We start from the raw sequence: 24,588 nt of genomic DNA on the forward strand, positions 1-24,588 counted from the left end.
GTTCCCGGGCACAGTGAATTCACAGCAAGTAACAGTTATAGTTATTAGGAACTGGCAAAGATTGGAGACTGTCACATGTACGTGTTCAAATCATGCCTGATGAATGAATTACTGATGACAAACCTATCCTGTCCCGATTCAAAGCTTCCTGTAGGTTTGTTCTCACATTCCCCTTCATGTTTTGAGAATAAAAGCAGGTTAGAACTTGTCCTAAGTGAAACAAGTCAGTCACAACAGGACAAATACTGTGTGATTCCATCCACGTGAACTATCTAAAGTGGTCGAAAATTCATAGGAGGGCCGGTGCTGTAGCACAGGTTAATCCTCCGCCTGTGGTGCCGCCATCCCATATGGGCGCTGATTCGAGTCTCAGCTGCTCCTCTTCCAGTCCGGCTCTCTGCTGTGGCCTGGGAAGGCAGTGAGTGGGAGACGGCCAATGTGCTTGGGCCCTGCACCTGCATCGGAGACCGGGAAGAAGCAGCTGGCTCCTGACTTCGGATTGGCGCAGTGCCGGCCGTAGCGGCCATTTGGGGAGTGAACCAATGGACAGAAGACCTTTATCTCGGTCTCTCCCTTTCATTGTCTGTAACTCTACCTCTCAAATAAATAAATAAAATCTAAAAAAAAAATTCATTGGAACTAAAAGTAGGTTGGTGGTTGCCATGGGCTAGGGAGGAAGAGGGAGGAAATTTTTAATGAGGACAGAGTTTGGTTGTGTAAAACAAAATAAAAAAAATTTCAGAGATGGATGGTATGTATGGGAGCAAAACAGCAAGCAGGTAATACCACTGAAATGTACACTTAAAAATAGCAAATTCCACATTATATGTACTTTTACCATGATTAACATTAAAAAAAAATAAATTTGGTATTGAGGGAATAGGAGGTTAAGGTAGTGGCTGATAATTCAAAAACTCTGGGTTGTGTCTGAGCTCTGATTCTGGCGCTGACTTGGTGCCCAGGGGGTGGCCCCCAGCTGGAGGACACCCTACCTGGCAGCGTGAAAAGAACACTGACCAGAGTCCCTGAGCCATTTACTGGAGCCAGCGCTAAGTTCACACGAGAGGCCCTCTGCGTTTTATTTTCAACATTTGCAAGCCCTGACTCAGAATTTATATTTCCTAATTATGGTTGAGTCCCCAAAAGTGAAATGCGGATCATGAGGAAAAGAGTTCAAGATGATGTCATGGTGGTGGGGAAGGAGGAGCCCTCACTTAGCTCTGCGAGGATGGAAGGAACCTGGGCCTATTTCTAATTCTGTGATTCTGCCTGGGCCATCGCTACAGTAACTCCCTGGGGAGTTAGCAGTGGGCTAGGCAACCTGACCCACTCGGAAGCTGTAACAGACAAGAAAAGCAGCAGAAACTATGTGAAAGTGGAGAGTGGTCTTGGTGAAGTGGAATGGTCCTGGGGGCTGGGGGCTGGAGGCTGGGTTTAAGTCCTGGCCCAAGCACTGACTGGCTGTGTGATGCTGAGCGCGTCCTTTCACTTCCAAGAACGAGGGAGCTGGGAGGGCTGAGCCCTGAGGCCCTGAGCCTGAGATCGCCTCGGAACACTGCGCCACATTTCTGATCACCTGTGCCAATCAACTGGGCTCTGCTGGACCACTTCCCAGAGACACCTTCCTGTCTGTCGGTCATGCATGGAAGCGATATGCTAATCACGTAAAGAAATGCTATGAGCACGTCCCCTCGCTGAGAACAAACGTGCCCAGCAAGACGCTGGTCAGGTGGGACGCAGGGGAGATTCTCTCCGGTGTGTGCTAAGCCGGTGGCCATGGCCTGACGGGCTACCCTGCCCTGTGTTTGTTTAGCTGAGTCCCGAAGCTTTCTTCTTCCCTCCTTACCTGCGTAGGAAGACACGGGGGAAATCTGCAGAGGGTAGAGCTCGCTCATGCTGACTGGCTGCTCATCGCTCTCGGTGGTCACCTCCACAACCTGGCAGATGTCTGGAGGATTGGTGACAATCTCCTGATCCTCGATGCTGCTGTCCAGATGGGACTGTCCTACAACTTCAAGGAAAAGAAGGCCATCACTCACCGCAGTCTCCTGAGTCCCCAGTGCCAGCACCCGAGGGAAGGCGTCCTGCAGCATAGCAGGCTCGCCACGGGAGTCACGTTCCTGGTCACCGCATGTCCCCGCCCGTGAAGCTCAGTAACAAGGCTCAGCTCTCCAGAAAAAATAGCCCACCCATATCCTGACTCCCCAGGTCTGTCCAGCGGGCCCGGCCGATGGTGAACACAGGGGAAATACCCATCCGATGCAGCCCAGTGGCGTCCCAAATGCAACCCGGTCACAGCCAAAGCTGCAAAACCAGAGGCCACATCCAGCCTGAGCCCAGACCAGGCCTGACAGTGCTTTGAACCTGAGCTGTTCCCGTTCTGTGCTCTGAAGGGAGACACTGTGCTGATTTTCTGGTTCTATGGTCCAGAGACACTAGTAAGTAAAAGGAATCACAAAAATCCACGCCATTGTGTCATCTCTAGATGTGGGGACTCCTCATATGCCCAGCCAGCTTCTGGCTCTGCAGGCAACACAACCAACTGACCTCAAATCAGAGCAAAGCCAGAGTCAGCTCCCCAATCCTAACAAAAGTCAGTAGCATTTACTTCCCAAACCACTGACTTCTCGCCACCGTTGGCCGTGCAACTGCCTCAATTTTTTTTTACATTAAATTTATTTTTATCTTGAGAGAACTGTAAACACACAGTTATAAGAAAGAATACCCTGTGTGAGATCCCGTGTGCCTTTGCTCAGTTTCCCCCAATGGAAACATCTCCAGAACTGAAGTACACTGTCACAGCCAGCATACTGACACTGAGAGCAGTACACCCAGTTTGCTCAGGCTGCCTTGGTTTTACTTGTATCCTGGGCGTGTGTGTGTGCACGTGTGCGTTTGCATGTGTGTGTATGCACTTAGTCCTATGAAGTTTTATCATGGTGAAGTTTTCACGTGCCCATACCACTCAATACGCCCAATAGCTCCACCGCCAGGTTCTCACTTGAATTACTCTTCTGTAAGTACTGCTGCCTTCTTTCAAGGTCTCTCCACCCGCCCCGTAACCCCAGCAACCAATCGTCTGCTTCCCCCATTTCTGTCACTTCAGGGATGCTACATAAATGGACTCGCAGTCACCCTTTGGGATCGGCTTCTCTCACTCACTATAATCTCCTGGGGGGGCCACCATCTGCTGTGACTCCTAGCAGCGGGGGCTTCCTTTTCTTCCTGCTGGGTAGCATTCCAGGGGTGATGTTCAACTGTTCACCGCTGAAGGGCAGCTAGGCTGACCCCAGGCTTTGGCTACTCTAAATGAGGCTGCTACGAAGGTTTCGTGTTCGGCTTTGGAGCAATGCAAGTTCCTGTTTCTCTGGGATAAATGCCCAAGAATGCAACTGCTGAGTCAAGTGGCAGCTGCATGCTTAGCTTTATAGGAAGTTGACAGTTGTTTCCCTGGGTGTCTGTCACTTCCCATTCCTACCAGCACGGCGTTGTCTCTATTTTTTATCTTAGCCATTCTGATAGGAAAGTAATGTTCACTGTAGTTTTAATTTCAGTACATTATGCCCTGTTTTCATTTTAAACATTTAAAAGCATTCATTTGAAAGAAAGAGAGAGAGACAGAGAGCTCCCCCATCTGCTGGTTCACTCCCCAAATGCCTGCCGAGGACAAAGCCGGGCAAGGGTTAGAGCCTGAAGCAGGGAATGCAATCCAGGCCTCCCACATGAATGGCAGGAACCCAAGTACTGGAGCTCTTCCTGCTGTCTCACAGGGTCTGCATTAGCAGGAAGCTGGAGTCAGGAGCCGGAGCTGGGTATTGAACCTAAGTATTCCAACGTGGGAACAGGTGTCCTCATGCCTATGCTAAACGCCCACTGACTTTACAGTGCTGCTGGCAGATGATGGATGAAATTCCCTGAGCACTGGCTCACTGAACAGAGGGGGGTTAATAACACGGCAATAACAAAGTTTTCCCGAGGTCCTCAAAGCCACCACAGTCAATGCTTCACTCATACCTGTGTGAGTTCGTATAGCATTTTAACCCCTTCAAGAGAAGGCCAAGCAAAGTTTCATTATCCTGTTATGGATGAAGAAACTCAGGTACACAGAAGTAAAGTGACTTGTCCAAAATCCACACCAACTGCATTATACGCAATGCTCTATATTCCCGTCATTTAAAAAAAAAGATGATTTATCCATCTGAAAGGCAGAGATAGAGAGGGAGGGAGGCAGGAAAGGAAAGAGAGAGACCCTCCATCTGCTGGTTTACTCCCCAAACGGCCTCAATGGCTGGGACTGGGCCAACCAGAAGCCAGGAGCTTCTTCCAGGTCTCCCACATGAGTGCAGGGGGCCCAAGGCCCTGGGCTGTCTCCCACTGCTTTTCCAGGTTCATTAGCAGGAAGCTGGAGCAGTGGGGCTTGAACTGGCACCCATGTGGGATGCCAGCATTGCAGGTGGTGGCTTAACCCACACCACAGCACAGCCCCTAGATTCCTGTCTTTTTCTCACCTATCTGCAAAATGTTCAGGTTAACCTCATGGCCAAGTCAAATTTTTTAATTAATTAATTAGATTTATCTATTTACTTGAAAGGCAGAAGTACAGAGAGACAGAGAGCTTCCATCTCCTGGTTCACTGCCCAAATGGCTTCAATGGCCAGGGTTAGGCCAAGTCAAAGCCAGGAGCCAAGAGCTTCATCTGGGTCTCCCATGTAGGTGCAGGGACTCAAGCACTTGGGCCATCCTTTGCTGCTTTCCCAGGCACATTAGCAGGGAGCTGGATCAAACAAGGAGCAGCCAGGACTTGAATTGGTGCCCATTTGGGATTTCATCACAGTACAGGCTCTGACAGGTCAAGTTTTCATCACTCAAAGTGAGGTGGGCATTGTGGTTTACAATGCCTGTAGCTCGTATCAGGAGCACCAGTTTGAATTCTGGCTGCTCTGCTTCCAATCCAGCTCCTGTTAATGAGCCTAGAAAAGCAGTGGCTGATGGCCCGGGTCCTTGGGCCCCTGCACCCATGTAGGAGACTAAGATGGAGTTTCAGGCTTTTGTCTTCATCCTGGCCCAGCTCTAGTCATTGTGGCCATCTGGGGAGTGAACCAGCGAATGGGAGCTCGCTCTCTTTCTCTATCATTCTGCCTTTCAAATAAATAAATCTTTAAAAAAAGTCACCCAAAAGTATTTTTACATTTATAAATAGTTGTTAAGTTCTTGTATAAATTGCATTTTGGGGGGAATGACGTGAACGTTATCTGATTTGCACTCAGGGTAAGTGTTGGGAGGCAGTGGGAGATGGCAGGTTCTTTCTTTTTTTTTTTTTTTTTTTTTTTTTTTTTTGACAGGCAGAGTGGACAGTGAGAGAGAGACAGAGAGAGAAAGGTCTTCCTTTGCCGTTGGTTCACCCTCCAATGGCCGCCGCTGCAGCCGGCGCACCGCGCTGATCCTGGCAGGAGCCAGGAGCCAGGTGCTTTTCCTGGTCTCCCATGGGGTGCAGGGCCCAAGCACCTGGGCCATCCTCCACTGCACTCCCTGGCCATAGCAGAGAGCTGGCCTGGAAGAGGGGCGACCGGGACAGAATCCGGCGCCCCCACCGGGTCTAGAACCCGGTGTGCCGGCGCCGCAAGGTGGAGGATTAGCCTATTGAGCCACGGCGCCGGCTCGGCAGGTTCTTTCATAAAGAGGGGAGAGATTCCCCGGAGCCAAGCACACAGGATGGAAGTGGCCTCGGGTGCTGTGTGTATGCACCTGCTGGGGATGTAGTTCGAGGTGAGGAAGGCAGGCTAAACATGGCAGGCAGACTCCCCCAGTCTTCTTTCACCCTTTGGGCGGTGCTGTGGCAGTGTGAGGCTGTCAGTTATGCAGCTCATGAGACCCGGACTGAACACCAACACTGACCCGCTCAGGTTTCGCCTGTCCATTCTCCCAAGGGAAACAAAGTGCCAGGAGGACGGGATCATGTCCTGCCCCATCCCAAGTCCTAAGAAGCTGGTGGAGGTGCAGGATGGAAACCACATGGTGTGTGTGTGTGTGTGCAGAAGGGGCCCTAAGCAGCTTGCTCCACACAAAGCAAGGAAGGTTGTCTACACAGATTTAAATCAGAGCCACTCCCACCTCCGATGCCCCAAAACTCTTGTCCTCCTGTGAGCCAGCAGGGTGACCATGGCAGCAGCTTGAGTCTCTTCCTAGTTCTGGCCTTCTGTTCCCACCAGAACTTCTCCCACTGCTTTTCCTCATAATGCCCAACTCTGGGTTCAGCTAACAAAGGCGTATGGAACACCTGCCATGGTCCACCATCAGGAGAAGCAGAGGAGGATCAACACCGACAAGGATGGGGGGAAGGGAGTCTAGTAGGTAGGGGCCGGCATACAATAATGCCAAGAGTAAGGTTAATGTAGGCCGGTGCCACGGCTCACTTGGCTAATCCTCCGCCTGCGGCGCCGGCACCCTGGGTTCTAGTCCCGGTAGGGGTGCTGGATTCTGTCCCGGTTGCTCCTCTTCCAGGCCAGCTCTCTGCTGTGGCCCAGGAGGGCAGTGGAGAATGGCCCAAGTGCTTGGGCGCTGCACCTGCATGGGAGACCAGGAGGAAGCACCTGGTTCCTGGCTTTGGATCGGCGCAGCGCACCAGCCGTAGCAGCCATTTAGGGGGTGAACCAACAGAAGGAAGACCTTTCTTTCTTTCTCTCTCTCTCTCTCTCACTGTCTAACTCTGTCAAAAAAAAAAAAAAAGGTTAATGTAAACAGAAAGGCAGCAAAACAAAGTTAAAGCAAAAAGCAGAGGGAGGGGGAGGGAGATGGCACGTGGCGGAAGTCCAGGCTGCGGCGTCCTTTTCCCAGTTTGAGGCATCAAGCCCCAGCAGGCAGCGGCACACAGGCTGGGAGTAGCTGAGCAATAGGCATTGTTGAGCAGGGCCCTGTTTCGGGCGCCTTCCTGTCTCCTGCGGCACACACGCACCTGTCTTTCCTCTGAGCATTTCTCACTCCTGTCCCTTTTGCTCAGCCACAACTACCGTAAGACAGCCTTGGACTTTTCTGGTGTTGCTGGTCACTGCTCCATGCCTTTAATTAACTTTTATTTGTTGAGGTCAGATCTCCTCAAGCCAATTCCAGCCCCTGAGAGCTGACAGCCTGCATTAGGGCTTTCTTTCCTTTCCTTTCCTTTTTTTTTTTGGTGGAGGGTAAAGATTTAGTTATTTTTGTGAGAGGCAGAGAGAGACAGAGAGGGAGAGTCTTCTATCCACTGGTTCACTCCCCAAATAGCCGCAACAGCCCGGGCTGGTACAGGTTGGAGGAGCCTGAAATTTCATGTGGGTTTCTAACAGGGTGGCAGGGGCCCAAGCACTTGGGACATCTGCTGCTGCAGGAGCTGGACTGGGAGCTGAGCAGCCAGGACCTGAAGCAGCACTACAATGTAGGATGCCGGTGTCACAAGCGGTGGCATGACTTGGACGCCCCATGTGTTAGGACTTTCTGTATCCTGTCATGGCACAGGTTCCCAACTTGCACCAGAGAACAGCTCAAAAGATCCTCTGCTGAGTTAGTGAGAGGAAAGGAGAGACTGCAGCCAGGGTCCTGCGGGAGCTCATGGCTAACAGTGTTTTCCAGAAAATTCCACGACTTCTGGCAAAGTACTGAAGACACAGCAGGGTCGTTGCCTGGCTTGGGGTGGGGGAGGAAATGTTGTGGGGTAAGGAGGATGTCCTGTTCTCAATGTGGTGGTGGTCCCACAACCAAGGCATCTGTCCAAATGCATACATTAACTTATAGCTAAATTTGATTGTATTTCATTTCAAATATGGGACTGAAGACAAAGGACAGTAGATAAGCATTTCCACTCACATTTTAAGAGTGTCCTGAATGCTGGTGACTAGGGTAGGAAAACAGGTTTTTGTTTTCTGGACCCCCAGTGAATGATGATGTCATCTCTAAGATCAATGTTGCTCTGTACCTCAGTGAGGGACGGCCAGTTCACCCGGACACCACTCAGGACACTTTAGAAACTTTTCAATGCTCGGGGCTGGCTCCTGGCACAGCGGTTAAGATGCCGCTTGGGACAGCCGCATCCCCTATCAGACAAAATGCTGGGTTTCAGTCCCGGCTCCACTCCTTGTCCCAACTTCCTGCTGAAGTACTTGGGTCAAGTATGTGGGTCCTTGGGAGACCTGGACTGAATCCCTGGCTCCTGGCTTTGGCCTGGTTTAGCTGCAGGCATTTGGTGAGCGAACCAGTGGATGAAAGCTCTCCGTCTCTCCGATACATAACTCTCGAATCAAAGCCCAGAAAGAAGAGGAAGACTCCAACATCTAAGGTATTCAGACACAAGCATAAATATGCAGGTCTCCCCCCTCTCGCTCTCGCTCCTGCTCTTTCTCTCCCCTGCATGACTGGTTCCCCTGCCCGGCTGGATTTCCCTGTTGTGACAGCCAGCCAGCCACACCGACTTCTGAAAGGCCACACGAATAACAAACTTGTCTGCTACAGCAACTGAGCTCAGAAGTGGCTCTAGCCTGGTGCCACCGAGTGTCTAAGCACTCATCTCTGCCTCTCCCCAAACCTGCCAGTCCTATAGGATCCCCACCTTAGTTGTGACAGAACAGCACAATTGGAACTACAATTCAAGGTCACACAGCCCTTACAGGGTCACACAGGCTTTACAGGGATAGTGTTGTAGCGCAGTGGTTACATTATAGCCTGTGATGCTGACATCCCATATGAGACTGGTTTGAGTTCTGGCTGCTCCACTTCCATTCCAGCTCCCTGCCAATGTGCCTGGGAAAGCAGCGGAAGATGGCTCAAGTGCTTGGGCCCCTGCACTCATGTGGGACACACAGATGAAGTTCCAAGATCCTGGTTTTGGCCTGGCCCAGTCCAGTCCCAAATGTTGTGGTAATGTGTGGAGTAAACCAGCAGATGGAAGATCTCTGTTCCTGTTTCTCTCTCTCCTTCTCTCACTGTTAACCCTGCCTTTAAAATAAATAATAAAATAACTCTTAAAAAAAAAGCAAGGTCAACTTTACAACCCCAAATTTCAACTCTTTGCAATTCGATGTCCTTAACAAAGTTAATGAAGTTAAACTTGAGCTTTTTAAGCCCCTTTGAGGAAAAAAATCTTTCAAATCTCACTTTAATGAGTCTTTGGGCTTATATAAACAACAGTGAAATTTCTTTTCAGCAGTTCGCTATTGGGTGCTAAGGAAATTCTCAAATGGTCCTAAGTGCTACCAATCTACCAAGCTCCTCCAGCTTACGAAAGAGTCGCTCAGGGAATGCAGGCTTTCCTGAGACTGGTGGCTGAGAATTACAAGAGTATCCATGGCTGGTTAATGATGAACCGCTTTGGTTGCGTCAAAGTCTGTTCTTACTTAATTACAACTGTTGACCTCCTGGAGGGCTCCGCCTGGGAACGTGCTTCAAGGCTGAGACTGTTAGAAACGGGAAGGCTGCTGGAGGTGGCTGAGTTCTGCCAGTTTATGGTTGAAGAAAGCCGGAACTCAGAGGGCAGGTCAACCACCAAGGTCACCCAGGCTAGCAGAGAGTATAAATCGGGCTATTAGCATGGCCCCCTCTGAAGAGCTGAGTGATGCCAGGTCCCAAGAGGCAGCCCTGAGTGGGGCTCCCTGTGCTGAGATGCAGCTTTGCATGACTGTGTAACAGGGTCACCTCACCATCTCACCACCGAGAGATGGAGCGGTACATCTCACTGGATCTTCACCACAACTCTGCATCCGTATTGTTTCCATTTTATGTATAATTTCATAAATGTAAATAATTTATGTATAAACAGTCCCAGAGGGACTTTGCCCAAGATCACGTGGTAAATAAATGGAAAACTTCAGAACTAGGTCCAGAGCCCAAGTCTGCCATGGGCCTGACTCCCCGACTACAGGGACAGAGTTGACACAGGTGCAGGTGTGGCTGGTGTGGTGGAGATCCTCACCCCCGCCACAAACAGCATCCCATGCTACCCTACAAAGGCGGAACACAGCATGTTTCCTGGTGAAAACTCTGCAGAGAGTTAACCAACGCCTCCAGAGTCAAGGACCTGGGGACAGAAATCTGGGTAAGACCGTGAGGTTGTCAGCCTACACGTCCCAGGGGAACCACCAAACTCCCCTTTCTTACTGGGCTATGACGACAGGGCCTCGGTTCAGAATAATTCACATTCAAAAATGGGGAAGACCGGCGCCGCGGCTCACTAGGCTAATCCTCCACCTTGTGGCGCCGGTACACCGGGTTCTAGTCCCGGTCGGGGCACCGGATTCTGTCCCGGTTGCCCCTCTTCCAGGCCAGCTCTCTGCTGTGGCCAGGGAGTGCAGTGGAGGATGGCCCAAGTACTTGGGCTCTGCACCCCATGGGAGACCAGGATAAGTACCTGGCTCCTGCCATTGGATCAGCAGGTGCGCCGGCTGCAGTGCGCCGGCTGCGGCGGCCATTGGAAGGTGAACCAACGGCAAAGGAAGACCTTTCTCTCTGTCTCTCTCTCTCACTGTCCACTCTGCCTGTCAACAACAAAAAAAAAATGGGGAGGAAAGCACTGGACAGCAGGCAGTGACCTGGGCATGCCAGACCCCAGGGACAGAGCGGGAGGGGACTTGGGTTTTTGTCTTGGGGGCAATGGTGACATGGGGATGCTGGCATTCTAAAAAAAAAAGAAAAAAAAAAAAGAAAAAGTCACTCTGCATGGAGAATGAATAGGAGAGGGCAGAAGGGAAGCAGAGCCAGGGCCAGGCACCATGACAGCAACAGCAACAGGGACAGACATGAGGAGTATGATGGGGGAAGACAGCAGCATTTAATGGTTAACTTTAAGTGGGGGATGGGATGGCTAACAGAGGAGGAAGGAGAAATCTATATAGCCTCCTAAAACCAGGACAGGTTTCTTGAGTAAACAAAACTTTCTAAAGGTTGAAAACAACCACAGGCAAATCCTCCCGGCTGGCTCCCAGTGACTGAGCAGCAGGCCTGTGCAGTCTCACCTGTGTGGCCAGGGTGGCCGAGGTCCCTTTGCTAATAAAGCTAACGTCTCCGGTCAGAACTGTGTCTGCTGCGTGTGGCATCCTGGTGCACATTCCACGTGGAGTTTCCTATGGCTGAGAGTTTTCCAGGGATCCTGACAAAACTGGAAGCCTTGTCTCTGTTCTGCCCCTGACGGGGAGCAGCTCAGTTCTCCCAGAACCTCAGTGGCACAGCAGATACCCCACTGAAAACAGGCAAGGAAGACCCCTTTAGAGGGGGCGCCCTCTGTCTAAAGGATCCTTTGTGTCTTGTGGCTGGAATTTAACAGGAACTGATGGACATGGCAGAAGACGATGACACCGTCCTTCAGCCCAGCATCCTCAAACGACAGGAGTGCTGGGGTCACAGCCAGGAGGCCCTTGTGGCAGCTCCCAAGCTGCCCTCTGAGTTGCGACTCTGGCCTCCTACTCTGCAGTTGGTACGTGGGGTTCTAGGCTTGGCTACTGAAGCTTCACTTTAGATAAAGCCAGTCAAAACTGGAGGCAATTACCAACAAAAACCCAACGTTCTCTCAAAATGCACTTTGCATGGTCCAAATGAAGACACGACCCAAAGTCCATGGCTTCCTAATTGCTGAATGCCTGGCTTCCGCAGCTCGCTTTATTTTCTTCAGGGTAATGAATGGTCACCCTTGTTTCCCGGTGATCTCTGCCTTACTGAAGGGTGGGGCTACCTTTTATCAAGGACAACAATGGGGTTATAAAGCACTGCCTGGGCAAGTCAGACAGAATGTCCACACCTGCAGACTTTTTACACTGCCTGGAGACTGTTTCAGTACAGCTCAGCAAAAGCACGGCTAAGCTGGGCGAGGGGCCAGCAGGGTATTGTCAGAACAATTCAACATGTTGCTGGCTTCTTCCGCTCCCTAAAAACAGAAGTCACTGCACACACAACAGAAACTGCAATGCCAAATACAAGCAGAAATAAAAACGAGGGTTTTGTTCCTCCTCTCTTCCCTTAAAGGGAAAGCACAGGTGGGTGTTGGGTGCTAAACCTGTATGCTGGGCCACACAGGAATGACAGAACCCCAGGAGACATGCACCAATATGGAAACACCACACTTGTTTTTGGTGTCCACAGTTGCTAAGCCTTCAGATAGCCACATCCCACATCTGGTTTCAACAGCTGGCTCCACTAGACTGTTATGGAGAAGGTAAGGCCAGGACACAGCCCTCTGTGTGTGTGTGTGTGTGTCTGTGTTGGCTCTGCATTGTGGTAAGAACAAGAGCAAAACCTGGTCGCCATCCTGCAAGGGTTCCTTTGTCAGAGCAACAGTCCACTTGGTGCTTTGCACGGCTCAGACTTTAAACTATGGTGATACATGCCTACACAAACAGCCAGCTCTGTGCAGAATAAAAATATACTACTGGCTGGGCTGCACTGGCTTCAAGGACTGCTTCTCAATCCATTTACTAAGCTAAAGAGCCTCCAGACACCATAAAAGATACTATGATATTAGGCACTCATTTCAGCCCCCAACTTTAATCTCAGAAACATATGCTCATAAAAGTAGGATCAAAACACCTTGAAGCTCTTGGGGGCCTAAAGACAAAGCTGTAAGGAAACACTGGGTTTAGAAACAGATGAACTGAGAGTAAGAAATGGTGACATCTTTGAATAAAGCACATGTGTGAGATATAGAGACGAAGAGAGTCTCTCACAGGCTGCGGCAGCCTTGGAATCAGGGTCCCCCTATTTCTCATCTCTGTCCACAAATCAGAAAGACCAAGACAGTTAATCAATAGCCTTGGGGGCAGGTGTGGGCCAGAGCTCTGGGAAGGGTTTAAAGTCTGAGGCCGTGCTGACATGAGCTCACTTCTTCTTAAACACACTATGGATCCTGTTCATATATAATTATGGATTTGTGTGGAGGGTCACAAACGAATTAGAAAGAGAGATCCAATCACACTTCTCTGCCTTTCATGATTAGTGCATTATTAAGACCAGGAAGAGAATCACTTAATCCAGAAAGCGATTTTCTCACCAAACCTGGCCTTTGTCTTCTTACCAGAAGAGATTAAGGACTCATTTAACTCACACCCACCTCAGCTGGCATCTCTCGTGCCGACAGGACGGAGAACAACCAGCCTGAAACAGGATCACAGAGGGAAGACTCGCCCACAACGGGCATGCTTTATAAGTAGGATGGACCTGTGGACATTATGCTTAGTGAAATAAATGAGGCACAGAGAGGCAAATACTATGCAACCTCACCTCTGCCTGAAAGCTACTAACGTTAATCTAGGGACAGAGAGTAGAAGGGAGGCTGGGGCGTTAAGGGGGAGGGGAAGAGGTTCCTCGAAGGGGACGAAGTCTCAGACAGGAAGAAGAGCCGGTGATCGGGCAGCCTACGTTTCCTAGCAGCTGAGACACCCTTGTCTCTCATCTGAGTGCCTGGCTCCAGCTCCTGACTCCAGCTTCCTGCTACTGCAGACCCTGGAAGGCGGCAGCGATGGCTCACGTAACTGGGTTCCTGCTGCTCATGTGGGAGGCTGAGATGCATTCTGGCTCCCGGGCAAATCTAGGCCTGCCTGCCTGGCTCAGTCTGCCCCACCAAGGCCACTACGGGCATGGGGGAGCGAACGAGTGGCTAAGAACTAATGCGCGCTCTCTCTCTCTCTGATTCTCTAACACATAAAAACAGCTTAAAATTTTTAAAGTAATATTTAGTGATCTATTGCGTTGCATCATGATCACAGTTCATAATAATAATGTATTGTATATTTCAAAATCATTACAAGAATGGATTTTTTTTAACATTCTTGTCACAAAAAATAATAAGTTGGTGCTAGATATTTAATTAGCTTGATTCAATCTTTTAACAATGTCTATATAGATCAAAATATCACACTGTCCTCTACAAAAATATAAAATTATTACTTGTCAATTAAAATAAACAAATAAAAACATTTTTAAAAGGTAAAGAAAACACAGGTCCAACTCTGGCTTTTGTTCAGCATTTTATCTCAGGCTGAATTCATCTCCAAAGTGAAGGGGGACTCTAAAAACCAACCACTTTGCTCAGAATCAGCTGAGTCCCAAGAAAAAGTGGAGTTGTGGCAAGCACCTCCCTATTTCCAAAGGGCTCCGTGGGCACCTCTACCTTTCAAGGTGAGACAAATGCAGGCCAGCAGAGAGGGGAAGCACCTGGGGGCTTCAGAAGAGGCAGCTAGGGGGCTAGGAAAGGGGTGGGCTGGGCAAAAGGCCTCCTGTGTAGGGCCTGTGGGACAAAATGCCCGCAGGCAAACGTATCCCCTGGCTGCCAGCGCTGCTGGGGAGGCCGAGCCTTACCGGCCTTGGGACTCTGCAGGTTTGCTTTATTCTGCCTTCAGGCTGCATGCCCTCTAAGACCTCCCTGCAGATGGGGTTCTACTTCCAGAACTCCAAAGCCAGGGAAAATGAGGGGACATGGACGTCTGACATGGACATCTCTGGTTGGTGTTCGACTGAGAATTCCTACATAAAGGCTCCAGACATGGGCTTGCTGCCACAGCTCTGAGCTCTCTGGTTCTTATTAACATCAGAAGCCCTGATTGTTTATAAAGTTAGAGCAGTTTCAGGGATCAAAAGGTACCTGAGGGCAAAGACGCTGCCCCTCCAAACCAGAGTTAGCCCCAGGCCCTGCCTCCATCCACCACCGCATCTCAGTGGGACCCCTTGAGAAGTGATTCAACAGCTTGTCACCCCCTTGCCTAAAACCCTTCTGAGGGTAGTGTTTACCCTTGCAGTGCATGTAAAACATGTTACACTTCCTGATAGAAAATGCCTTTAAAACAAACCCTCCAGCCATTCGGGACTAAAACCCAACCTCCTTCCGTGCCCCCCTCCCTCTCCTGCCTGTTTTGCTGCTTCGCCCAGCTCCCCTGGCTTGGGGCACACCTGGCCTCTCTATTCCTCCAAGTGTGTTCCCTCCCAGCCGCCCCCAAGGCCTTAATAGTGTCAAAGCAGCCCCCAGCTCTCTCCCTCATCCCCGTGCTCTCCCTCGGCATCATGTCCTTTGCAGGTGGGGTTGTCTTGGTTTCTCTGTACTATCTGTGTCCTTCCATGAAGTTACCAGTGGGGCGGGCCTTGCCCTCCAGTCCAGTTCCTGCTCATCTTACTGAGGCTGCTACATGGAAGCTGTTCAAAAATCGGGGTGTGCCCTCGGGTGACAGGTCTCTGGGCCTCAGGTTCTCTGGGGCAGGCTGGTTACGGGAGCAGCTGTCGAGGGGACTCATGGGTCAGCCTTCCCTCTCCTTGGTTCTCAAGTTCAGTAAGTCCCACTTTCACCCATGGGACCCAATAGAAAAGATGGGAGAATGGCTAGCCACCAGCTGCTGGGAGAAAAACGACTCTCAGGGAGTCACCCCCGGCCTTCTTTTCTGAGGCGCCCAAGTGCCTTGGTCTGAGCCTCTAGGGCCTTTATCTGTCAGCCTTGAAACCCAGCGGCTGGACCTTGCACTCTGAGTTGGCTCCAAGACCTCCTCCTCCTCCCAACAACTCAACTCCAGACCCCAGAGGGACGCTCGTGCGCATGAAAGATGAGATGGCAAAACAGTTTACCTATGATGTTCACCGTACTATCCACTTCATGTTTTATAGCTGAAGTCAGGACCGCATACTCAGAAGAAAGATCACTTACTCCATTACTAAGCCCCAAAGATGACTCAATTGGTTCTTGCTAGGAAGAAGAAAAGAAAACAGAATTGAGAACACTTCCTTTCCCCCCTCCCTTTTCTTCACTTCAGTCCTACCCTCTCTACTTTCTGGGGACCATTCACGTTGGTCTAGCGAATGCAATCCCACTTCTTGAAGCCAGCCTGGGTCACACAAGTTTCCGAATGGGTGCACAGCCGGGTGTTCGAGTTCTTTGCCTTTGGGGAGCCGTCACTAACGCACCCGGCTGGCTCTGAGGAATGCCTATACCTGCAGACAGCGGCTTGGAGGGCTGAGCAGAGCTGCGTGGCTGTCAGTGAAGTACTGCAGTGTGGAGTCTGAGCCTGCCTTCTCCGGGGGGAGGGCGTGCTCAAGAGCTCCTGGTGGTCTCTCCGTGGGAGCAATCATGCCACCTCTTGCACAGCTGTTTGCGGAAAGCTCTGCTTTGGCGACTGGCGCAAGAACAGGGGCCCCGAGGAAGCTGGGGAGTCCTGCTTAGGTACGGCTTGCCACAGTTCCTGGCCCCCTGTGCTCCCTGCTGTCAGTGTGTGGCTGACTCGCAGCTGATACCTGAGTCCAGCTGCATAGGTCCCCACGTATGGCTTCACACAGATGCCCTTCGGGTGCCTGACTGGTCCATGCAACCCAAGAAGGCTCCACATTCATAGTAATGAATCAGCGAACATGAATCCGCCTGCCTTAAAACAGCTCTAAACCTCTGCCCTAATGTCTGTGCCTCAGTTCCTCCATCTGTAAATGGGTATACTACCATCCCCGCCACTGTGCCCCCACCCCTGCCCTGGCCCCCAGTCTCTTTGAGAGTTCTGGTCCACCCTGGGAAGGCCAGTCCCAAGGCAGACATTGACTGTGAGCATTCTAATGAGAAAGCATTTTCCACAAAGTAAGATTGCATTTGCTTCTGGGACAGCAATCATCAGGTCAGTCAAAGCCCATACAGGACAGCCCCTGAAGAATCGCAAACGAAGAAGAGGGTAGAGCAGCAGTACAAGGAACACAGGACTGGAAGCAGAGAATCACATAGGGAGAATGGCCTGTGCTTTGAAAGGCTGTGAGTGGGGGGCAACTCTAAGGCATGGTGGGTGTGGTTACCAATCTATTTTGCACCACTTGCCGTGATAAATCCCATTCCCCCCAAAATCTTAGCCAAGTCACAGGGAGGGCGGAGAACCACCCCCTCTTCAAGATCCCACCTTGCAAATCCCCATCCCAACAAGGACTTCAAAGGCATTGGTGGCTTCACTTCACTGTTTGGTATCTAGAGAGAACACACACACACACATACACATACACATATGCACACTGCATGGTTTATCAGCTGTACCAAAGGCTGGATGTAAGGAAAGGCCCAGAACAGCCCCACTGGATAGAACTTTCCCTCCAAGCATCTTGCATTTTCCCCCTTTTTTCCAAGATCCAAATAAGAAGTTCACCCTTGCTGGCGCTGTGGCATGGTGGGTTGACACCCTGGCCTGAAGCACCGGCATCCCATATGGGCGCCGGTTCGAGACCCGGCTGCTCCACTTCCTTTTTTTTTTTTTTTTTGACAGGCAGAGTGGACAGCAGAGTGGACAGTGAGAGAGAGAGACAGAGAGAGGTCTTCCTTTTGCCGTTGGTTCACCCTCCAATGGCTGCCACGGCTGGCGCACCGCGCTGATCCAAAGGCAGGAGCCAGGTACTTATCCTGGTCTCCCATAGGGTGCAGGGCCCAAGCACTTGGGCCATCCTCCACTGCACTCCCTGGCCACAGCAGAGAGCTGGCCTAGAAGGGGGGCAACCAGGACAGAATCCAGCGCCCCGACCGGGACTAGAACCCGGTGTGCTGGTGCTGCAGGCGGAGGATTAGCCTACTGAGCCACGGCGCCGGCCCTGCTCCACTTCCAATCCAGCTCTCTGCTATGGCCTAGGAAAGCAGTGGATGATGGCTCAAGTCCTTGGGCCCTTGCACCTGCATGGGAGACCTGGAAGAAGCTCCTGGCTCCTGGCTTTGGATCAGCACAGCTCTGGCTGTTGCAGTCAATTGGGAAGTGAACTATCAGATGGAAGACCTCTCTCTGTCTCTTTTCTGTCTCTCCTCTCTCTGTGTAATTCTGACTAAAAAAATAAATAAGTAAATAAATAAATAAGAAGTTCACCCTGAGAAAAACTCCCACTTGCCTGTGACCTGAATCACCATCTTTTCCCTTCCTTTGAAGCCATGACCGCCCCTTTATGAACTTCACCTCCTCATCTGTGCCCGTTACCACTCGCAGTCTCACTTCCCATGCATCTGCAGAATTCAGCTCCCACAGGGACCCGAGAGCACAGGCTTTGGGACCAGGCAGGCGAGGGGTAGGGTCTGGCTCCTTCGCTTCTCACTGGCTGTGGGACCTGAGCCTCTCTTGGCGGGGAGGGGCAGGCACTGTGGACAGTGGTAAACCGATAATAAGAGGACCCAGGTCCAAGGGGAGGTCTGAAGATTCAATGAGATGAAGATGCATGTGGAACTTACTACCCAGTAAGTGCTGACTACCATCAGAGGCCACCAACGAAACTGCTCTCCCCAGTGCAAGGACTGCTTCTCCAGTCCCTCCCCGCCCCACACGCGGGGGCGTCTTCCTGCCCGAGCACCTCCTGGCTTGACCTTGCTGCCACTCTGCCTCTCCTCACTGCAGCCTTTCTGCCTCCCCAGCCCCAGTCATGCCCCACATTTCCTTACCCCTCTTCCACTTCCTCTGTTCCCTCACAAGGAGGTAAGTAGAGGCATTTGAAAAAATGATGGCGAGAACTGCTTATTTTTATGGATTTCTTTCGCTATATTAGTATCTACTCATTCTGTGTCTAGGTTTCTTATAAAAGTTAATGAGGTAGTCAGACTTGCATATATATAAAAGCCTAAATTATTCTGATTTTTCCTCTCTCCAATTGAAGGCTTCCAGTGTTTCATATGATCTACAGTTTAATTAGTTGCAAGCGATACTTTTATCACTTTACACTTGAGAAAATTATGACTCAGAGACTAAATTAATTTTCCAACAGCACACACTACTTTTAGCCTGAGCAGCTACAGGAACTGAACTCAGTCTTCGGCTATGCAGCACAGCTCAATTCCAGGAGCTTTGTCTTAACAAACCTTGTGCTCTGCACTAACGCCAGTGGAAACTGAGATGGAACTACTACGAACACGGCTTTACTCTCTCCATCCCCATCTGTGCCCTGCACCCCTTCTACATGCAGTCTGCCAACCGTGACAGACTATTTTGAATATTGGTTCACTCCTGCCACCTGCACCCCACGAAGGAGCTCTCCATGTCAAAGTGGTCGGTGAAAACCATCTTGTGTGTGCAAGATCTCTGCGCAAAGGCAGCCAGCGCCATCCAGAAACATCTCCAGCCAGGGAGCAGAACAAGTCTGGAGAGATCTTCACCAGAGTCTGAAATGACTAGAAGCACGGATATCTAAACCCAAGCTATAGTCAACATCCAAGGGCCCCAAACTGAAAAAAGGGGTGCACAGTTCTCCATGGATCAAGGGGGCAGAGAGCCTGCGGGCCATCAAAGGCCTTCGTTTGCAGCCTCTCCGGGCATCTGGTGCCCAGCTCCTGTCCTGTGTCCTGCCCGGTTACGCCTGAGTCAGCCTCCTCTCTCTGTTCTCTTTCTCACTCTAGTTTTGACTCTCCTATAAATCAAACAGCCTATAGCTTCCTTGGTTCCTAATCCTCTCGGCTTGCACAGAGATAAAGATTGTGGGTCCATACTCTTCTATGATGCACTAACTTTGCCAAATAATGTATTTAGGCTCTGTAATTACAGAATCCAAGGCATGGTCTACAGTTTGAGGGACTTTGTGCAAAAGCAAACTGGCACAGGAGACAGTTCAGGGGCAGGCATGGCCTTCAGTTGATTTCAAAGCTAGCCTTGCTGGGTAGGCCTGGGGGTGGGCCTACATTAGCCGACAAGAGGGTCTCTGTTCCCTGGTGCCCCTTTCCTCTGCCCTAAGCCCTGTCATCTTATCCCGTGCCAAAGCCCTTGTCTAGATGGCCTCTCTGCTTGAGGTCCAATACACTGGCCATAAGATCACCTTCTACCACCAACCCCCCTCCCACCCCACAAAATGCCTTCATTCATGGGTACAAAGCCAGTTTCCTCTAAGTCAGGTTTGTGGACATCAAACTGAAGGGCCTCTGTGGGTCACTTTGCCAACAAGCCTTCCTGACAGCTGGGCTTCATAAAGTCAGCCAGGGACTTGCACGTACCAGAGTACCCGCACCACTCCACAATATTGTGGACAGCCATAATACCACCGAGAACAGCAGCTCTGTGCTTGAACCACCCACCCAGGCCTGGCTGCCTTAGAACCTTCCTCCCCATCTTCCTTAGAACCAGGCCACCTCCATTCTCTTCATCCCTTCTCGCACGGCAGCGTCCCTCTGGCCTTTCATCCTCAGCTCACTTTTCTCTCCTCTGCTCCTTGGTCTCTGCCCTAATCTCAGAGCTTCCAAGAGAGAAGCTCTGTTTCCAAGGTCTCCACTATCATCCTGGAGTCAGCGACCACACAGCGGCACCTCCAACACTCACTGAGCTCTACGCCTATTAGATCCCTGGTCTTGGCTTCACAGGCTGTCATCACAAACTCAACAGGTTCTCCACTAAGAGGAGCACCATCCCCCGACCCTCCCTCTCTGAGGCTTGAAAACCCGGGGCCTCCTGTTTCATCCACTCTCATCTTCATCCTCCGTATCCTGCTCCATACTCTGGGAAAACGTCTCCTCCCCTCTACTCCAACAGCCACCATCTTTGTCCACACTTTGAACTGTAGTCTCCCTCCCCTCCATTCCTTCCTGTTGCTGCAAGAAAGACCTCCTTGACACAGCAACCCCACAGTTCTCCAAATTTGCTCCAAGGAGCTCAACTGCACCTCATTCCACAGAATCACCCGTGGAGGCTACTACGCCCACCAGTTTTCCACCTGCGCTCTGAGCAGTGTCCTCACGAGCAGAAGGAAGGAACCAGCGCAGGCAGGATAAGCCCAGTAACCCATGTCACCCAGAGCAGCTCTAATTTTAATCTGTATTTCAAGCGTGTCCCCAGCGTATGTTTTCCTCTAATTAAGGTCTAAAAATGGAAGACCGCTTCCAAGCCGTGAAGGGATCACTCTGCTAACAGCCCTGACAGATGGTCCCACGGCCTCTCTTTGAACAGGGGCAGGGAGTGTGATGTGTTTTAATCCAGCCTATGTCACTGCCTGGGTCAACGGCTCTATTAGAAAGTCCCGCTGAACCAGTATTTGCTCTTCGGTAACTTCCACCCCTCGGTCCACATTCAGAACTAATGCAGACCAGGCCTGCCCTTTGCCAGCAGACTTTAGCTGCATTTTATTTCCATCATAACAGTGATGCTTTGATCTGGAAGCACTTTACAGCTGCAAAGCATGTCTATTTCATCTGCAACAGCCCCAGAGGCAGGAAGTACTCATTTATACGCGTCTTAACGACAGGTCTTTATTTCTCACTGCTCACACGGACTCCTGCTGTAAGTAAGCAGCCCCGAGAACTCTCGTCTCTGGGCCCTTGTTTAGGATGCTCCAATTGCTGGAGTTCTCCCCTGTCCACCCCCAAGGCCCAGCACAGGCCCCACTGCCTCCAAAAGGCAGAGAGGCCCGGGGGAGGCCACAGAATACAGGTTCTGGAGTTGGACTGATGTGGATCCAAATTCAGCTCCATAAACAGTGCCAGCTTGGGAAAATGACTCAGCCTCTCTGTGCCCCATTTGTTCAGTGTCAAAGGGAGACAGCCTGCCCATCACAGGAAAATGATCATCACCACCAGCAACTTAGTAGGGGCTCAAAAATGACAACTATCACCCCTTTGTCTCAGTTCCTTCCGTCCTTAATGGCCTTGGCCTTGAATGAAATCCCAGAACAATCTTTTCCATGATAATTCTTGAGACATCTGCATCCACTAAAGATGTGCAATCTAGCATTGCTCACTACTGTTTTTTCCTGTTCTTATTTCCTTAGTGAGCCGGCTACCCCCACATACATGGGGTCTAGTTCAAGTAAAACATGGCTCACTCAGGACACACAGGATATACTCAGAAAAAGAACACCAGAGAATGCTGAGGCAGTGTTTCTGCACTTACCACCTGGCTGTGGACCCCAGGGAAGCTATTTGCTGGGGGAATCACACAGCTTGGAGAAAAACCATCTAAGAGATCCAAGAAAAAGTGACACTAGGCCCACACGTTCTACACATTGTTTGCTAATTAAAAGTTCACTTCAACTTAAACTGGGGACTGGGCAGAGCTTGGCTCACCAACAAGTTTTCATACCTAATTACTATTCGTAAGACAGATTTTCTCAGAAGGAATCTACCTGTCTACAAAGTTACATATTCCTGCCTCACTCAGAGCTTAGGTATCCTGACGCTCAAGAAAAAAAGTAATCAATAGTTCAGTGCAGATAAGGTCCTTTGGCTACACAATTCCAGATGAGCTGAGGACTTAACTTGGAAACATTCTATAGAAACATTAAGTCAACACCGTGGCTCCAGCAGCCCTGAGTCACAGAATTTGGGGAGTCTACTGGCTTTATCTGTGTTCTGCCGCTGTTCTGTAAGACATCTGCAAGTAGGTTTCAATTCACAGGATAGGCTGTGCTTATGCCTGATGACTCACCTGCCTTCTGCAACAGCAGCCATGTCCTTGAGAGGGACCAGTTTCAGGTATTAACTGCATCTTCATTACATAAGGGCTTTTAACATACACTGCTGAGATGGAACTCTGCCCGCGTGACTGCACCCAGAGCCTCTCCCTTACTTCCCTGTGGCTATACCCCACCCAGAGCTGTACCTTCCATAACTTGCTCATTTTAGTGGCCACCTGGAAGACACTGGTGGCCCTGCAGAAATCCTTTGTTTATAAGAACACTAAATATCATCAAATCGGAGGTACCCACTTCCACATCTCTGAAACAGGATGTGCCTTCTCACCAACTTAGTCAGGTTTTTACTGGAAGTAGCTTTTCTTTCTTAGATATACATAAAATACTGGTGCATATTACAACCACTGGCATCTGACAGTCAATGGAATATGATGGGCACATATCTGAGCAAAGTGTGTTGAGAGTGGACACCTGTTACTTCATTCCTAATTCTCCACTAGCTGCAATTATGTTAAATCTGCAGCCTAGTCTAACACCTCTCATTCCAACCCCACCCCACAAAAGGGGACTTCAAAAAGTTCATAAAGCCAGTGCCATGGCTTACTAGGCTAATCCTCCGCCTGGCGGCGCTGGCACACCAGGTTCTAGTTCCGGTCGGGGCGCTGGATTCTGTCCCGGTTGCCCCTCTTCCAGGCCAACTCTCTGCTGTGGCCCGGGAAGGCAGTGGAGGATGGCCCAAGTACTTGGGCCCTGCACCCCATGGGAGACCAGGAGAAGCACCTGGCTCCTGCCTTCGGATCAGCACGGTGCGCCGGCCACGGCGGCGATTGGAGGGTGAACCAACGGCAAAGGAAGACCTTTCCCTCTGTCTCTCTCTCACTGTCCACTCTGCCTGTCAAAAAAAAAAAGTTCATAAAAAACATAATTTTAAAATATTCAGTGCAAGAATTTTTTTAAATCCATAATTTTTTCATAATATATATTTCATGAACTTTTTGAAGATCACTCATACACAAATTTCAAAGATATTCTGTGCCAAAGTAAACTTATTTTTAATTCCAGTCTTCATGAACTTTTGGAGAGTATCTTCTTATTTATATATATGTACATATATAATTTTTATACATCTGTTTAGTCAACAAATGCTTATACATGTATTCAGTTGTCAAATATATAGTAATTATTTGTTCTATGCCAGGCACTGAGCTATTTGCTGTGAAAATAGTAGCAAGTATGACATAGTCTTGCCTAATTTAGTCAATATATTGGTAGGAAGCTGTATTTTCCCGACTAAACAATACTTATCAAGATATAGGCTTTAGGGGTTAGCACTGTGGGATATAGCAGGTTAAGCCACTGCTTGCGATGTTGACGTCCCACACTGAAGTGCTTGTTCAAGTCCTGGCTGCTCTGCTTCCAATCCAGCTTCCTGCTAATGTGCCTGGAAAAGCAGCAGAAGATGGCCCAAATCCTTGGGCCCCTACACCCATGTGGGAGACCCGAATGGGATTCTTGGCTCCGGGCTTTGGTTTAGCCCTGACCTGGCTATTGTAGTCATTTGAGGATTGAACCAGCAGATGAAACATCTCTCTCTGTGACTCTCCCTCTCTGTCATTCTGCCTTTCAAATAAATAAATGAAATTTATTTATTTGAAGAAAAAAAAGGTATAGGCATTAAAAACTGCAAGCTGTGAAAAACATGATATGAATAATAATTAGATTTTTTAAGTTCTAAGAAAAAATAGTTTTTAAAAATGGTTAATTGATTTATTTGAAAGGCAGAGAGAGAGAGAGAGAAGAAAGAGAAAGAGAGACACCATCTGTTGGTTCATTCTTCAATTGGCCACAACAGCCGGGGCTGGGCCAGGCCAATGCCGGGAATCAGGAACTCCATCTGGGTCTCCCATGTTGGTATCAGAGGCCCAAGCACTCGGCCCATCTTCCAGTGCTTTCCCGGGTGAATTAGCAGAAAGCTGGAGCAAAAGTAGAGCAGCCAGAACTTGAACTAGAGCTGATATGAGATGCCAGCATCCCAGGCAGCAGCTTAACCCACTGTGCCACAATGCCAACTCAAGGAAAAAACAATTTTTAAAAAGTGATATAGGGGAAACTTGTAAGTTAAAGAGAACCTTAAGGAAACATATCCAAAAATCACATGTGTATTTTATATGGATCTCAATTCATGGAAACAAATTATACTGAAGTTACAACATTTATGAGAAAACTAGAAGTCTGAACACTGGCTGAATATTTCAGGACACCGAATTATTGTTAATTTTTTTT

General features: G+C 49.8%; 1 protein-coding gene across 3 annotated transcripts in view; it reads right to left on the bottom strand.

Moving 5' to 3' along the window:
* Positions 1-24,588, bottom strand: part of IRF2 (interferon regulatory factor 2) — a 98,323-nt gene that overhangs the window by 10,239 nt on the left and 63,496 nt on the right. For all 3 annotated transcript variants that reach the window (XM_002709493.5, XM_008250282.4, XM_070068331.1), the window contains 2 exons: positions 15,556-15,673; positions 1,847-2,011 (listed from right to left, as the gene is read on the bottom strand). In XM_002709493.5, coding sequence (XP_002709539.1) covers positions 1,847-2,011; positions 15,556-15,673 — 283 coding nt within the window. The remainder of the gene's footprint in view (positions 1-1,846; positions 2,012-15,555; positions 15,674-24,588) is intronic.

Source organism: Oryctolagus cuniculus, chromosome 2 (assembly GCF_964237555.1).
Source record: "Oryctolagus cuniculus chromosome 2, mOryCun1.1, whole genome shotgun sequence".
NCBI classification, from domain to species: domain Eukaryota; kingdom Metazoa; phylum Chordata; class Mammalia; order Lagomorpha; family Leporidae; genus Oryctolagus; species Oryctolagus cuniculus.